Source organism: Anopheles marshallii, chromosome 3, assembly GCF_943734725.1.
Source record: "Anopheles marshallii chromosome 3, idAnoMarsDA_429_01, whole genome shotgun sequence".
NCBI classification, from domain to species: Eukaryota; Metazoa; Arthropoda; class Insecta; order Diptera; family Culicidae; genus Anopheles; species Anopheles marshallii.
In genome coordinates, this window is record NC_071327.1 from 6,562,989 (window position 1) to 6,578,813 (window position 15,825).

Genomic DNA, 15,825 nt, shown 5'->3' on the forward strand with positions numbered 1-15,825 from the left:
GTCTTGTTTACGTATCGTTTACCTCACTAAACGATCATGTTTTTTATTCGTTGACTGTTGCCGAACGAAGATATCCGTTTCAGATGGCGTGATAACCTTCCCGGACGCGTTCTGGCTCTACAATGATATCGATCAGCACTACGACGACTGTAGATCTTCCAACCAACAAACTGATGGTGCAAAATGAAGACAGCAATTATACGCCTGGACGGCTGTGTGGCTTCAAACAAGTGAGAACGAAACGACGATATGCCCGGGTGGACTCGGAGTCACGAGTCCGGGAAGCTGAGAATTGTTGAGGCATCTTATTTGCCTACCACATTATCACGACCATCGCGCACGGTTGGTGTGAACGAACGGAAGCACTATTGCGCCGCTTTCTCATGGGTCACACTTTCACTGTTTTCACGTTGTCTAGACCATTTATCGGTCCACGGTTGCACTTTTCTAGATGTGGGCCGACAATAATGTCTTCTTTAGCGATAGGCCTTAGCAAAGTTGTAGTGTTTGTGTGGAGTAAATGTATTTGAAGATCAGTACAAGCGAAAAACATCACAATCCTTAAAATTTACTGTTGACAAAAAACAAAAAAAAAACAAACTAACAAACAAGACAGATAACGACAGCAATACTAAGCAAATGCAACATAAGCACTTGCATCGCACTCTCACACAGCATCCTGCATGGTTCCATAAATCCTTCCGTTGCAGTTGTGAATATAGTTTACAGCACAGTGTGGCAACACCAACAACGGATAACGGATGCATCCGTACGGGACGACAATCCACTGCGAAACGATAGCCATTTCGTTCTTCGTGCTAACAAAAAACAAAATATGCAAACAAAAATGCCATCATGCAAAAATGCCGCACACCACCGGCACACATACACCCAGAACTGAAGCTGCATGCAGCATGAATTCAAAAGACAGCGTACACCGCCACAAAAGCACAGCGCAAAAGCAGTAAAACGGCCGTATCTTCCCTATTGGCACCGATTGGCAGCGGGACGGCGTATTGCACATTGGACCACCGGAATGGATGCTGCCAGGTATTGTACTGCTCGAAGGTGCCCCGGGAATGCTGGCAGCAACAGGGCAGGGCGTAAAAAAGAGGATTTAAACACACACAAAGCTGGGCAAGAATAAGGGTTGTCTACGAATGCTGAATGGCGTACGGCGTACATTTGTAAAGGAATGTAAGCATAACGACCCATCCGTTACGTGCAGTCGACGGCAAAAAAAAAAACCACCACTCATCATTACACACGATAACATTATTTGCAAACTTCCGGGATTTGCAAATACCCGAACAGGAAGTAGACAAATTATGTATTATAGCTGGTGGATACAGCGAAACGAGAAAGAAATTCTTCCTTTACATTCATCATTGGTCCGTTAATCAAAATCATTCAAAAGTAGTAAGTCTATATTCTACTCCAACAAACAAACCTCACCTTTCAGACCGGTGTTGAACCCTCCATCCGTGCAACAGGATATCAAACGTGAAAAGCATCAGAATTCGACCTAACCGGTGTGTGTGAGTGTGAGGACGGGATGTATATTTGCTCATCCGTTCGGAATGGAGAGGATACGGATGAAGATGATAGCGACAGCTGAATGGAACTATGCGCACACACACACATACACATACACAAAAGAAGACTTCAGAGCCATTTTCAGGAGCCTGGCAAAAAACTATTCGTGGAATAGCCAGATAGAGAACTCCAATCACACCGGATGCAGCAGACAGCAATGGGAACGAAAAGAAAGCACGTTTCTTTCCATCTTTCCAAAAAAAACCCGGATACGGGTGAGGACGAAAGCCCGGGTGGAAAGCACAACCAGAGGAATAATCAACGGCACCATTGATCAAGTGCTGTTGCAACCGATGCTTTTGTTGTCCAGAGTCGGAATCTGAATGGGTTTCCCCCGCGGATTGGGGCGGTGGAGTGGCTTGGACGCACGAGACACCAGGGCTAAAAAGAGACAAGCTCCGAAAGAATGTACTCTGGCAGTGTGATGTGGAAATCGATCGAGGGCAGGAAGGCCCGGAAGCGCACGCGGAGATCCGGGCATACTTTACAATCATCTTTCTCGGTGAACAACCGTGAATTTAACTCCATTCAAATATTTGCTTTCACTCCTGCTTTCGGTTTTTCGATTCGGTTTTTTTTGCACTGTTTTCACTGCTGGAAAACGAATGCGTGGTCTGGTGAGAAGTAACTAGGACCACGGCAGACCGACAGGAACTTTGCACTCACCCAGAGCTGGCATGTCGATGCTTTGCATGTTCTCTATCGATGTTTTTCTTTAGAGTTTGTGTTGGTTTTTTCCTTTTTTTTTGCTTTGCTTTCTTTATTACCGTACCAATCGGAGTCGTATGTTTGGTTCGCTTTGCGATTTAATGTTTTGGCTCTCTTTTATGGTTGCTTCCCGTACGGATGTAGATTGGCACCCGGTGGGGATTGTGATAAATTTTGGAACCGACACACTGGGGTTCCTCGACCAACGCAGGAATATGACTCACCTTTACTCGGGCGTGTGCGAGCACTTTCTCGACAATAACTTCCGAACTGTGTACCGAACGATGCGCTGCTGTAGATCAGAACATTTCCCTCTGTTTTGAGGAGTGAGGAGTGCGGCTCCACAGACTCTACAATGGGTCCGGCTGCGGAAGAAGATTGTTGCCGTCTCCGTGTGTACGTGAGCTTGCCGCGCACGGAATTGAATGTTCCTGGTAAACAGATTTATTTCATCCGTTTCGGATCAATCGGTAGTCGACGGTCGGTCGCCGTACGGTCGTTGCGAACCATTTGGCAATCCGTTTTCGCACGGAGTTCACAATTGTTCCAGATCTGTGCGCAGCCCGTGTGCGAGTTCTTGAAAGTGGGAAGGATTTATGGTTGGCGGATTTGTTAGTACTCTGCATGTCGTTTACCTACACGGAGTCGTCCAAGAAGGGTGCAATCTACTTCCTAAGTGAGAGAGATTTAAGAAAACAAAACTTGAAGCACAATATAATGGTGGGATTTGTTCTGCGCTTGTAGAAAGGATTGATTCGCTTCTTTCAAGAAAACAGCACTCGAGACATTGCCTTTTTATAATTACACCTAAGAACTTCCCTACGAACTGCAATTAATGCTCTCAAAGTGCGACGGAATGTCTTTTGCTTTATTGCGACACTTGCAGACTTTTCTCGTGATGCACTTTAAAAGTGCACCCGTGGCATAAAACACGTTCCACGGTGTATCTCGTCCATGTTCTAGAAGGATATTCTCCGTTCCCTTCGCTAACCCTCGCTTAAATCTTGTGTCAATGTCGTTCCATTTCATTCCACCCAAATCCAATCAAGAATCGGGCAAACATGAAACGTGCATTACAAGCGGTACGCAAATAGACTAGTGACAACTCTCCGTACGGGCTACAGCTCTTCTCACGTGCCACTTCGGATGAAGTTGCCATCTAATATCCTGAACTCATTTTCAACTGCAGCCATTCGACCGTGAGTTCACGATCAAAGTCGACATTTGACATTTCGTTTCAAGGATATGGCTGTTTTTACGTGAGTTCATTTCAATTTTTGTTAACTCTTCGATCCTATTTTGGGATGTGAAAGTATTCGAGAGCGCTACGAAGGAGGAAAAAAACCCAGAGCTGGAACATTGCATGCTTAATTCGGCTCTATTTTCAAACTGAAGAGCGCCATGAAGTACGTCAATTTAAGTTCACCCGTTTGGAGCTCATGAATTCCATTTAACCGGGATTTCATCGCTGATTATGGGAAAAGTTGGTCCACTTTGGCCTCTCCCACCCCCTGTATCGGGAGCGGGTGGAGAGATGATGGGTGAAAAACATCTCGTATTATCAACACCTCAACTCACACACCGCCACCAGTTGCTGCATCCCGATCAATTGTGCCCAACGAATGTGTGTGTGTGTGTTGCACACCACCGAAGACACCACCAACTGCTTCTAGCAGCGCAACTATTTTGTGCCGCTTGCCAGGAAAATTAATATTCCACGCGCCACGCTGAACGTAACGCGCGGGATGGAAGTTCCGTTCAAGGCTGTACCGTACCGGTGCCTGGACCCATCTTGTTTTCTCGCTCGGTGCTTGATTGCACAGGCGAACAGCACCTGTACACCCGGTCCGCGTTTGCTTCACCGTTCACGTAATCGACACGATTGTCGAAGACGATGATCACAATAATAGCGATGATGAAGGCCGCCCGCCAGCCCCCGGCCACCCTTCACCCATAAGGGATGCGGGAAAACTTTTCCAACTCCCTGTGGACTGTGGTTGATGAGGAAATTTTTACCTCTTCAACACGAGTGCCTTAGTGAGTGCTGTCCGAGAGGACAGGATGCTTGAGCTGCTATTTCTTTTTTCTGTTCACTTTATCCAGCGAAAGCTCTTGGATCGCGCTTGTTGTTCTTCCGTTCTGTTTTATTTTGCACGGACGTATCGCAACCCGTGCGGCCGATACCTACGGACGGGTGCGGGTGTCCCTTTCATCATCGGTTTCCCGTTGACTAATGACTACCAGCTTGGACTAAACACTTTCTACAAGCATGTAACGAGAGCTTTCGAAAGGTGGGATGGGAACAAAATCGATCGCATAAGTACTCGACACGCTAACAGAGGGAGCTGCTGGCTGAAGGGGTTTGAGTTTGGAGCTTCAGCTGAAGGACTTGTTGCTGTTGGTGGAGTAGATAAGAAAGTCTGGGCGAGTTTGAGTGGCATGTTAAGCATGCACATCTTAAAAACTGTTGGACTAATGGGCTGTCTTGAGTGGTTGAAACTATTTTTTTCTATATTTAGTATTGGTAAATAAACCGATGCCTTTCATCTGCAGTAAAACGTTTTTTAATAGTTTTTCACGTTTTGTGGTAAATTTAAATGATTGCAGATTAATTATTCGTAGTAGGATACAAACTTATTGTCGAAGCATACATTCAAGCGAGTAGTTTCCGTTTGATACAGTGATTTACCCGATGATATAGTCATGTTTACCCATAAAACGCCACAAAGTATATAATGCACGAGCAAACATTAACTTCATTCTTGGATTTCCATTTTTTTACTCACCAAAAGTCCTTAACTGAACTTCATCTGCACAACAGTCACCTGAACAGTTCAAAAGATTTTAATCTGTAAAATCACACTGAGCTGCAAAGGTACATCCATCACTGTGTCATTCCCTTTTATTGTACATTTTCGAGAATTACATACAAACCGTATGCTCAGCTAAAGTGTTTGTGAATGTTGCTCCGCCGACAGTACATAAATCTTTCCGATGAAAAGAAATCAATGCAAATTCACGGTCGAACCACTTACGGCAAAAAGGGCACGTGTAAAAGCCACGCGAAGGCCTAATCTCTTTACTGCGGATAAACGGTTTAAATTCTTGGTTCGCGTCTACTTTCACACCGTTGATCGGGTTACGTGGTTCAATTTGGGAACCCCTTTTTTGTACCATCACAACAAGACGCAGAAAATCCCAACTTGCTTAAACCCCCCTACCCACCAAAACCCCACACCACCCAACGAAGCAACATGCTTTATCCGTTTGAAGGAAAATTCCAGCAACTGTCGAAAGTGATGCTGCTGGTTGCCGCACTTGGACGGGATCTGATGAATGGGAAGGTCTGAAACTTTGGGCTTCTTTGGGTTCTGTTTCGGTTTGTGTTTCTGTATGCGTCCGGAAAGCAGATGGAAACCTCAAACTGTCAAACAATTTCACCAAACAAGGCTTCCCTTCCAAGGGTTGAGCTATTTGCGGAAAGTTTCGTGTGATGGTCGCCTTTCAAGGGAAGGCATACCGTAGGCGTGGTGGATTCCAAAAGGGCAGAGGTTTCTTCGTCTCATGCACCACGCAATCATGGAGCTATTTTTACGCAACTGCAATAACTTGAACATTTCAAAGGCTTGCCGTTAACAAAAGATGTGCTGGGATGTTTCCTGCAGGATTAAATCGTTTGAAAAAAACAGTCTGAAGATATAACTTTCATTCATTTGATCGTTTAGCAAGTGGCTAAAGCAATAAGTTGATTTCATGTGTTTTAAGTTTTCGATAAATTAGAGAACAATTTAATTTAACGCCCTGAAGGCTCACATTCTGTATCAAATATAGACAGCATATCAACATGCAACCATACCTGTATCGTGCAAACGTTTGCTGATTGATTTATCGCCTACGATCGGAACGCTTATGCCGGGTTTACTTCTCCTACGGCTAATATTTTCTTCACCCGCAACCAATCTGATAGATCTCCCGGCTCTTGGCACCATGTAAGGAGAAAAATGCTTCAAACCACAAAACACTTCAGCCTTTTCCCTTTCTGCAACACACACCCTTTGTTCGGCATTGAATCAATTGAATTCGCTACAGAAATTATCTTCCTGAATCAATCGTTTCATCGGCGATTAGCAGTGAATGGGGCAAGAAGAGGATGGAACGTTGTGAAACCACACGGAACGAACGGTGTGCCAGAAGGGAAGCAGGAAATTGTGTGATGATTCTGACGATGAAGAACGATGAAAGGAGTTTGATCGAAATCAACCGCAAAGCCGCACAGGGAAGAAATTCACTTCCCGTGCTCGTTAGCAATCGATTCCGTCGGTTCTACTGTATGTGTGTGTCGGTCCATTTTTTCGCTTCTTCCCCACAGCAAAAGTGAAATGGAAAAAAGAAACGCGATTTCCCAGCAAACTGATTTGCGATGCCTCCGATGCAACCGTAGCGATTGGCCATTCCGTTATAAAGCACCCATCAGTAGTCGGCACGGTTCGATAACTACTACTACTACTACTGCACCATCATGCCGACATCCCTTAGGATGATGGTGATGGAAGGATGAAAAATCGTTACAAATGGAAATTCTGTTTGCTTAATCATCTTCAGACATTATCGACCATTGATGATCATTGTTGCTAGTGAAGTTCTCTTTCCGTGCTTCCTTTATTCGACTGTGGTGCTAATCATCATAATAACGCAAACGATACTACACAATTGCATATCCGGTTTTGCATGAAGGTTGATTGATTGAGTGAAAGGTAAAAATTAAACACTTCCACACTGGAAGATAAATGGCTTGGTAATGATGGGAAGGCGATCCGAGTTCAAGTATTACATGTTTTAATTAATCTGTTCGGCTCTCTGTGCAATATGAAGAGCAAAAGGAGTTTTTAATTAGGGGCAAAACCCTTGCTCAAATTAAATGCATCACCATTAAACTAGTTTTAATGCAACCGTTGTTACTGTTTTAGGCTAGGGCTGTTCCGTTCGAAAGGCGATTGTTCGCTCGAGCGTTCAATTTCCCTACCCATCATTATTTCAGACCTGGAGCCAGGATGCTAGCTTACTAATTTGAATTCATTCAACAGTGCCAATATCATGCTGCAGGCTCCTAGCATAGGCTGGCCTGGCTGGTGGATGGAATTCAATTTGCCCGATAGGGATAAACTTTCAGCTACTGATAAAGCAGGATAGTTTACAAGTTTTACAATTATTTTTTTCCCCCAAGTGTACGGTGTATCCATCCCCGGCGTAAGGTAGAGTTTGCCCGCTATCGAACACAAAACTTTCCCTACCTCACTAACTAATCAGTAATCTCTCTTCGTCAGCTTTTCCATCGTGGACCGCCGGTCGGAGAGCCGAGCCTTTACAACTAATTGGCAATTTGATGCAGACTGTGAAACCGAAATGAATTGAAACTTCATCCGGGTTGATGGTAGCGTAACTAAAAGCAGATCACCGCCCACCTTCCGCTCGCTGGCATGGGTGAACCATGGCTGGAACTTAGCTATTGAGCTTCTCTTTTATTCGTGTTTTGGAGAGCGAACTACTGTGACACTATATGGAACGGTGGGAAAGTGGGCAAATGTAAAAGAACAAAACCTCGCCACCTTTTTAACCCGGGTGGAAATTTATCCGCACTTCCGGGTGTCTTTGGACGGGAAGTGATCCATCCGGAAAGTTTAGTGGCGAAAGTTTTTGAATAGAATAGGAGAGAAAGATCAACCAAATGAAATGTGTTGTCTTGTGAACCATTTCATTTGTCGATACTTTACAATGATCATGTTGGTGGTTTTAATTAATTTAGGTTTGCCTAAATTCCCAGTGAAAGTTTTGTAACAATAAAAATACTTTAAATTTTAGAAGAAAAACACTTCTTCATTAGGGATTAGTTGAATAGAGGCGTAAAATGGTAAGCCCTTTTTTGCAGAACGGAAGGAAATTCCGAATTTCGTTATATTAACCACTACTCTAAGGTGCCAAAACCATGCAAACACCTCGAGAAAATCACATACAACTTCCATACCATCGCTTTATCTGCTTCATCACAATTCCATTTCCCCCAAAACACTATACGCACATTGTACAACAATTCCAACAAAACAAAAACTCTTGAAGTGCTTCTGCTCCATGCCGTGGCTTCTCCACGGCATACACTAAATTCAAATGCAAAACAAGTTCCAATTCCAACTCACAGTACTGGAAACTCAGCACCGCTTCCATTACAAAGCGCACATCGTACCGACTGTTTTTCCTTAACCGATCCGGTATTCCAACTACTGGCTCACTTGTCTTGCTAACCAATGCTAAGAGGTACGAAGCAAACGGTTTGCCTGGTTGGGTGAGATCTCAAACAAAATAAGCGTAAATACCACATTTTCTGAAGATGGGAAAAGACTCAAAATTGAAGCCCTGCCACTGCTGCTAACCAACCTTGATGCATCCACGACCACCCGAACCCAACGAGCTAGTTAAGGGAACTTTTCTCATCTCATCAACTTGATCCGTGGGTACGAGCAAAAGTTAGAATAGAATAGTTATTATTTAGTTTTTATTGTTCGTTCCAATCCAACGGTCTTGGCTGGTGTTGGATGGTGTAGTGTTTGGGATTCGATTTCATTTTCGATCGCATTAGACGGAGGGGATGTGGCAAAAAAACGGATGAAATCAAATTATTCAACGATTCTCCACCGCTTTGGCTGCTGTTCGGTCTATACAATAGGATCAACAGCTCTCCATGGTGAAAACGGTGTCTCAGTGTGCGTGTGTATGTTGGATTTCTTAAACAACGTCAAAACTTCCCATTTGGTCGAAGATGGATGTAAGATTCCGACTTAATGAATCTCCCCGATTCAATGGTGTGGTTGGGATGAAAGTGATGTGGAAGAAGTTTCGTATTTTACAGCTACAGTAGAATTGGTTCGGAAAAACTTTTGTTCTCCACCATTCACTGCTTTCCTTCCACCAGGCGTCCACGAATGACTGCGGCCAGTTTAGAACAAGCTCCACAAAGTGGAGGAGTCTTTTATAACTAAAATGATCTATTTTTTCCCGTGTTTCTCCAGTCCGTTGATAACCTATGACGCATTTTCTCTGAAGGCACCAAAAGTATAGCCTGTTTTTGAGTGGTTTCTTTGGAAAACTATCCAAGAATTCGAACAAACTACCCTTGCACCCCCGAGCAACTCCTGCCTAGGATTCCGTCCTGCGTTTCAGACAGTTTGGAAAATAAATTAGCTTCCATAAACTATAGTCCAGCGTGGGAAGCAAACTTTGCGCCAATCTACCCTTCGCAAGGAATAAAAAAAAACACGGTAAAAGGGTTCAACTTTTGATCTGTTACCAACACAAAACCCTCTTGCTTCATTCGTTTGATATTGAAACCCCATCAATCGGGCGCTTTCGAAAAGGGGAGGGGGCGATGGAAATTAAAACCATTCAAACCAGCGCCAGAAGAACCAATAAAACCGATCGATGTTGAAAGTGATTTTTTGAACCGCGTTTCATTTTCTTTCCCCCCATCCCATAAAAAAACACTCGCTGCGTTCCACCGAACTGAGGTCAAAAAGTTCGTCCTGCAGAAGCTCACGCTCGGAGTCCATTTGTTGGCCGCAGTACCTTTCAGCCATATTCATCATTCGTCCAGGGTTTGGACACAATCTTTCCGAAAAGGATGGCTCGTTTTAGCTTTCTTTCTTGGAATCGTCCAAAGAATCGTCCAAAGAATCGTCCACCGAGAAGGATCCGTTCGTGACGTAAATTCCACTCACGTCTCACAAGGCACCTGGTTCTGTGACAATATTTGAACGTAACCTTCCGTTTTGCCACATTCCAACTCGCCAAGAACAGCTATTTTTCTTCCAGCTTCCAGCCATCATATTCCATTAGTGATCGTCGAAGACGTGGGCACTTTTGCCGACAAGCAATACCTCAATTCTTGTCGCTCCCGGGGTGGGTAGTTGCAGAAAATGGGCAGTGCGACCGTGCGGGCCAAGAAGCAAAAAGGTTAAGAATTCAAGTCGCTCTCCATCATCAATCGATTGCCGGCGGCTGCCTGAATTCCCCGTTGGTCCTTTTTGGCTCGAAAGCACTTCGAGAATGAGCCAACAAGATGGCAGTAGAAAATAAAGGAAAAACTTACCCAGTATCCAGCTGGCCACTTTCAGCGTAAGGGCATGGTGGGGATGTGTAGCGATGAAGAAATATGTCGCAAATAAAAATCTACTTGAGCACAAACATTGACTCTGTAATAGAATAATCCAAAACGCTATCGACGGTCCGGACGGTTCCGGACCGTTTTCTCGGGCTCGAGTGGATGCTGTGGCTATCTCTGCCTTACGTACCTTGCGAAGCATCGAATTATTGGCTATATAAATGCGTTGCCAGACTGCTTCCATTCCCACGGCCAATCGTCCACGGTGGAGATGAAGAATCTTTTTATTCCTCCATTATGAACCCATCAAAAGTCAATGATCCTCGTCGACGTTGTCGTCGTTGTCGGCATCTTAGCCGTCCGATGTCGTACGAGCTAATTCTTTCTGCAGCAGACGAACCACGTGCCGGTGGTTGTATGATTTATTTACGCTTTAATTAAGACTGAATAAATAATTCAAAAGGGAATGGATGGCAAGTTGAGCGTTCGATTTCTTTCCATCCTTCCATACCGAAGACGCTACTCTAATATGTATGCGCGGTCACGAAAAGCTTAATTAGAAGAGACTGTTCTGTACTACTGCGGGAGTGTAGTGTGTCTGCCACCAGCCGGGTACATCTAAACAGGGCCAAAGAAGGTGCAGATAGGTTCGAGGAAAAGCGTTGCAACTTTCTACGATGGATGTCTAGGGTTTCTTTGCTTTATCTCTCCAAGAAGGTAGATAATGTTGTGCTCGGATGTGTTTATTGTTGCTCTTGCAATGTTTGGACTAACGGCTCGTCTCAGGGTTGATCCAAAGTTCACCTTTCCGTTTATTTGCTTGTGCAAGATTTCCTTTAAGTTGGTGTGTAATAACGTATTCTTCGCTTTTTTTTCTCGTCCCAAACTACAGCACCGAGTTCGGAGCCTCAGCATTATTGCGCTTTCGTTGGCATTCTTCCTACACTGCCGGCTGACACTTCCACGGCCAGCCACGTTGTTTTCAAGCGCCGACAATCCAACCGCCAGAAGTGGTTCCCTGTGGACCAGATTTCTCACCTTCACCTACCTGCCGGTGGTCAACTTCAAGCTGCTACTGCTGCCGGATGTGCTCAGCTTCGACTGGGGCATGGATGCGATACCGCGCATCGGAACAGTGTACGATCGTAAGGTGGCACTAGCCTGCCTGTTCTATCTGGTGCTCGGTTGGACGGTGTGGAGTAGCAGCCGTGTTCTGGCCAAGCAATCTCGCCAAACGTCCAACTCGTCGCCCAAGAGTGCCAACGATGCTTCCAGCTTCAATCGGAAGCTAACCAACAAACTTAACCTGCACCGATTGCGGACGGAGGAAGGAACTCTGCCCGTTGTGCAGCTGGACGTGGACGACCCGAACGGTGCGGTGAGTTGTGCGCTGTGCAAGCACGATGCCGGACTGCACCATTCCAGCTCCTGCCGGACGTTGCACAACAACAACGGCATGTCGTCCATCATCTGCGGGTGTGCCTACGCGCCGGAATACAAATATTTATCACTAGCGCCTTCGTCGCTGGCCAACTACTTCTGCCGGACGGCTACCAGTGCGGGCAAGAGCACGGTACGGCCCAGCAGTAGCGGCACCACCACCAGTAGCAGCAACAATAACAACAACGACAGTGCCAGCATCAACTACAACCAGAGCTTCCAGGGAACGGTCGGGAAGAAGTTCGCCTGCCACTGGCCACGAGGTTCGGCCGGTGAGACGTCGAACCTGAACAAGGCGAAATCATCCGAGGAGCACACACCGTTCCCGTTCGCTACACTTCTCTCCACATCCCCAGAGATAGCGTCCTCGTCCCGCACGCCCTCCCTGTCCTCTTCCTCCTACACCTCTTCGTCCTCCTTCTCCTCAGCTTCAAGTTCCTGTGCATCGTCCGTCCGGGGCGACAGTGCGGATGCTTCCCCGGATGAGGCGAACCTTCGGGACGGGTGCACGTTGCACAACTCGCCCGCTGCCGCATTGCTAATGGCCGTCGCGTTACTGACGCTACCCTTCCTGCCGGCCAGCAACCTTCTGTTCTACGTCGGGTTTGTCGTCGCGGAACGAATCCTCTATCTGCCGAGCGTTGGCTTCTGTCTGCTGATCGGGCTCGGTGTGAGTGGTCTGATTGATGGTACCGATGTTGCCCGTGGCCACGGTTCGTCCAGCACGTCCGGCCCAACCAGCGCGACCGGTGGCAAGGCACCGAACTACGGCCGGTGCAACGGTCGTCGGACTGGCCCGTGCTGGGTGGGTTCGGTCGTGCGCAAGTGTGTGAACCTAGTGAGCCGCCGTACATCCACGGGGAGTGTTTATGGTGATGGTGGTGCGGGTTCGGGAGTGCAAGTGGGTGATGATGCCAGCGGCATCAACCGTATGTCGGTCAACAGTGATAATGGCCGGTATGGCAAATTCCGCACCAATGGAATGGTTCCGACCAGTGCAAGTGTAGCCAGTGGTAGCGGCTCTAGCAAATCGCCCCGTACGGCCACTGTCGGTAGGAGTGGCCGTTCGAGTGGTCGCAGCACGAAAACATACGGCCTACGGCGACGACAGTTCGTGCTGGCATGCGTCGGCTTACTGCTGATCGCGTACAGTGCAAAAACGGTGCGCCGGAATCGCGACTGGGTGGACGAGGAAAGCCTGTTCCGGAGTGCGATCGCAGTCAATCCCCCGAAAGGTATGTACATCAGCGTTTTATTTTTTTTCCCTCACCCCGTAAGATTTTGATTATTTTTTGAATAAAAAAGGATGTTTTTTTGAGCAAAATTTCCGGTTGTTCCGCTCAAGTGTCACACATAAAGACGAACGCGCGGTACGATAAAAGATAAATTTTAACATCCATTTCTTCTCGCCCGTATTGGCATTGGGTGCCTGAAGGATTCTCCTAAAAAAAGGCCTTTTCTGCGCTCGGAACCATCTCGAACAGCAGCAGCAGTTCATCCATCCCGAACCGGGCTTTGCTTGTTCACTGCTTAAGCTCTTTAAGGAGCTCCTCTTCGCGTGTGCACCCATTGACATAAGCATTTTATGAGAGTTTAAAGTGATTCAAGCGTGTACACAGAGCGTATTTATGGCCGGCACTGAAGCCCTCGCCCACTAGCGCTGTTTTCCACGGGTAGGGGAGCTTTATTTAAACAAAAACAAAAAGCTGTACAATCATCCCACGCTGACTCCGAAGATGCTGCTGCCATAATATTCCGCTGGTCATGGCAGTTTTCCACCGTGCAGGCAAAGACACGATTTAATGGTGGAGTGTAAAAGCGCCCATTGCACACATACCCGAGGACCCGAGTGGTAATAGATCGCCTGAGAGCGAAAGAGTCTCCATTACGGTGCGGGATTTTTTTTTCTATACGGCACAGATACCATTATGTTATGGATGTTAACGGAAAGGCGAACGCGCGAGAGAACGGATAAAAACAAACCCCACGACAAACGATCATTTCGAGGGATAAGTAAGCCTAAGCACGAGACCCCGCGGTACAGCGAGAACACGCTTGGCATAATGGGATGGTAAACTTTAGTTGGAATTTGTGGAACTCCCCCGCTTGGCCGGGTATCTAAATTCAATCTGCGCCGTCCATCGTGGAAGTTAACCGGGGGAGACGGAAAATTAAATTGAATTGTCAGACCACGTGACATCTGGAGTTGCGTTAAAATATGGGTAGAGCTTTGGATGCAATAATTTTATGTAGCAAGCAAACAAAAGCACATTTTAAGGTCAAACTAAATAGCGGAAACCCAATGGCAGCAGGGTGATTGAGGCATTCCATAAAATTACCACAAAAAGTATCGGTGTTGGGTGGATGACATTCCAGTTACCCGCACATGTTAACGGGAAGCATTTATTTCGAACAAAGGATGCGCGTGTTTGACGACCTTTTTTCCAACAAAAGCTCCACCCAAACTACCAAAACCACCTCAAGAATATTGAGGTCTAGCTTGTCGTGCTTTACAACACGCACGTGGCCAAAACGCACTAACCAGACGTAGAGGCAAAATGGTTGCAATTCGGAGAACTCATGTACTGTGTGGTGTTCCTGCCACGCAAACCAAGACACAATTTCGATGGTGTAGAAAATCTGCTACGAAATTCCACGCTTAAAAGATGCGAAGCCACAGAAATCATTCACTCGGAAGAATGGAAATCCCTGCCAACGAGATTTCGAGGGCCACTTTGTCTCACCTTACGGTGTGTGTCTGTCCCGGCTGTTCGGTCGGGCCGGGAAGTTCTGACAGTGTCAGTGCACTAAGCCTGGTGCTATTTTTCTCGCCCCGTTGCAAAACCTGACGTACTTCACGAGTGTGTCTTTTGCCAGGTGAATCGAAAATTGATTGACTTTCCCGCGTGTGGTAACGCGGTGAGGGCAAGACGTCAGTGGCTTAACCGGGTAATGGAATGGCATAAATCAGGATGGTTAAGCGTATGCTTTGCTGTATTTGTCAGAAGAGAATATAAACCTTGAGCTTTCGGGTTTCGTGGGTACCGTTTTAATGGAAGGCTTCAGGGAAAGCTTCTTCTTACTGGGGTTTTTGCGTAGGAGAAAATGGAATGGCGCTTTATTCTTTCATGCAGTAACCGCTTTATTACGTATTAAATTATATAATTTTCTACTTAAAACTGTAACAATGGAGCTTTCCGCTTTTATTACGTAGTACATTAGAAGGACTTTAACATCGTGAATCCCTTCTACCTTTCTGCAATTATTTAAATTAACTTCCATACTCGTTCTCCGCGCCCAAGTTAATCCGCCGGAGCACATTATCTACAGCAGCGCCATAACGAACAGACACAGCCCTACCGAAAGCTTAATGTGGTTGCATACTTTATGAAACAATAAATCTGAACTCGGCATCCTAATTGATTAATCACACACACCCATCCAGTCACAAACCGGTGACTGGTAATGCGCGTTGGAAAGGGATAATCAGCATGAAAACGAAAGGTCATTCAACATCCGCCATGTCCGACCGTGGTCCTTACCCGCCATATTGGCGTGCTGTAGCTTAGCAGGGAGTGTAACAAGTAGCGATTCGAGGGAAGACGACGAACACGAACATCAAATTACGAAGAATGTGGGGAAAAAATGATAAATTACCAACTGACCGCCAACAGACTGACCTACCAACCTACCTCCAGCGCCATGGTGTGGAGGGCGTTTCCGAACGTTCCCTTCCTACCATTCCTTCAGCCAGAGCTGATAAATGACAGTCCGAACTTTAATGTTTTTTTTTTTTTATTTTGCTCCTTCCATTGGTTCGTTTATGTTACCGAATGGCATCGAAATGATTTCATTTTTGTAGTCCAAAACCAAAAACACAGAATAAAGCTTTCGGGTAGGGGCCATTGTCGTTCGTCTGGAAGTTTTTGTGT

The 15,825-nt window shown here is 46.1% G+C and overlaps 1 protein-coding gene across 1 annotated transcript in view; it reads left to right on the forward strand.

The window, feature by feature from the left end:
• LOC128716310 (protein O-mannosyl-transferase TMTC2) overlaps window positions 1-15,825 on the forward strand; it is a 120,341-nt gene that overhangs the window by 48,496 nt on the left and 56,020 nt on the right. Inside the window, exon 3 of the mRNA XM_053811230.1 lies at window positions 11,346-13,128. Coding sequence (XP_053667205.1) covers window positions 11,346-13,128 — 1,783 coding nt within the window. The remainder of the gene's footprint in view (window positions 1-11,345; window positions 13,129-15,825) is intronic.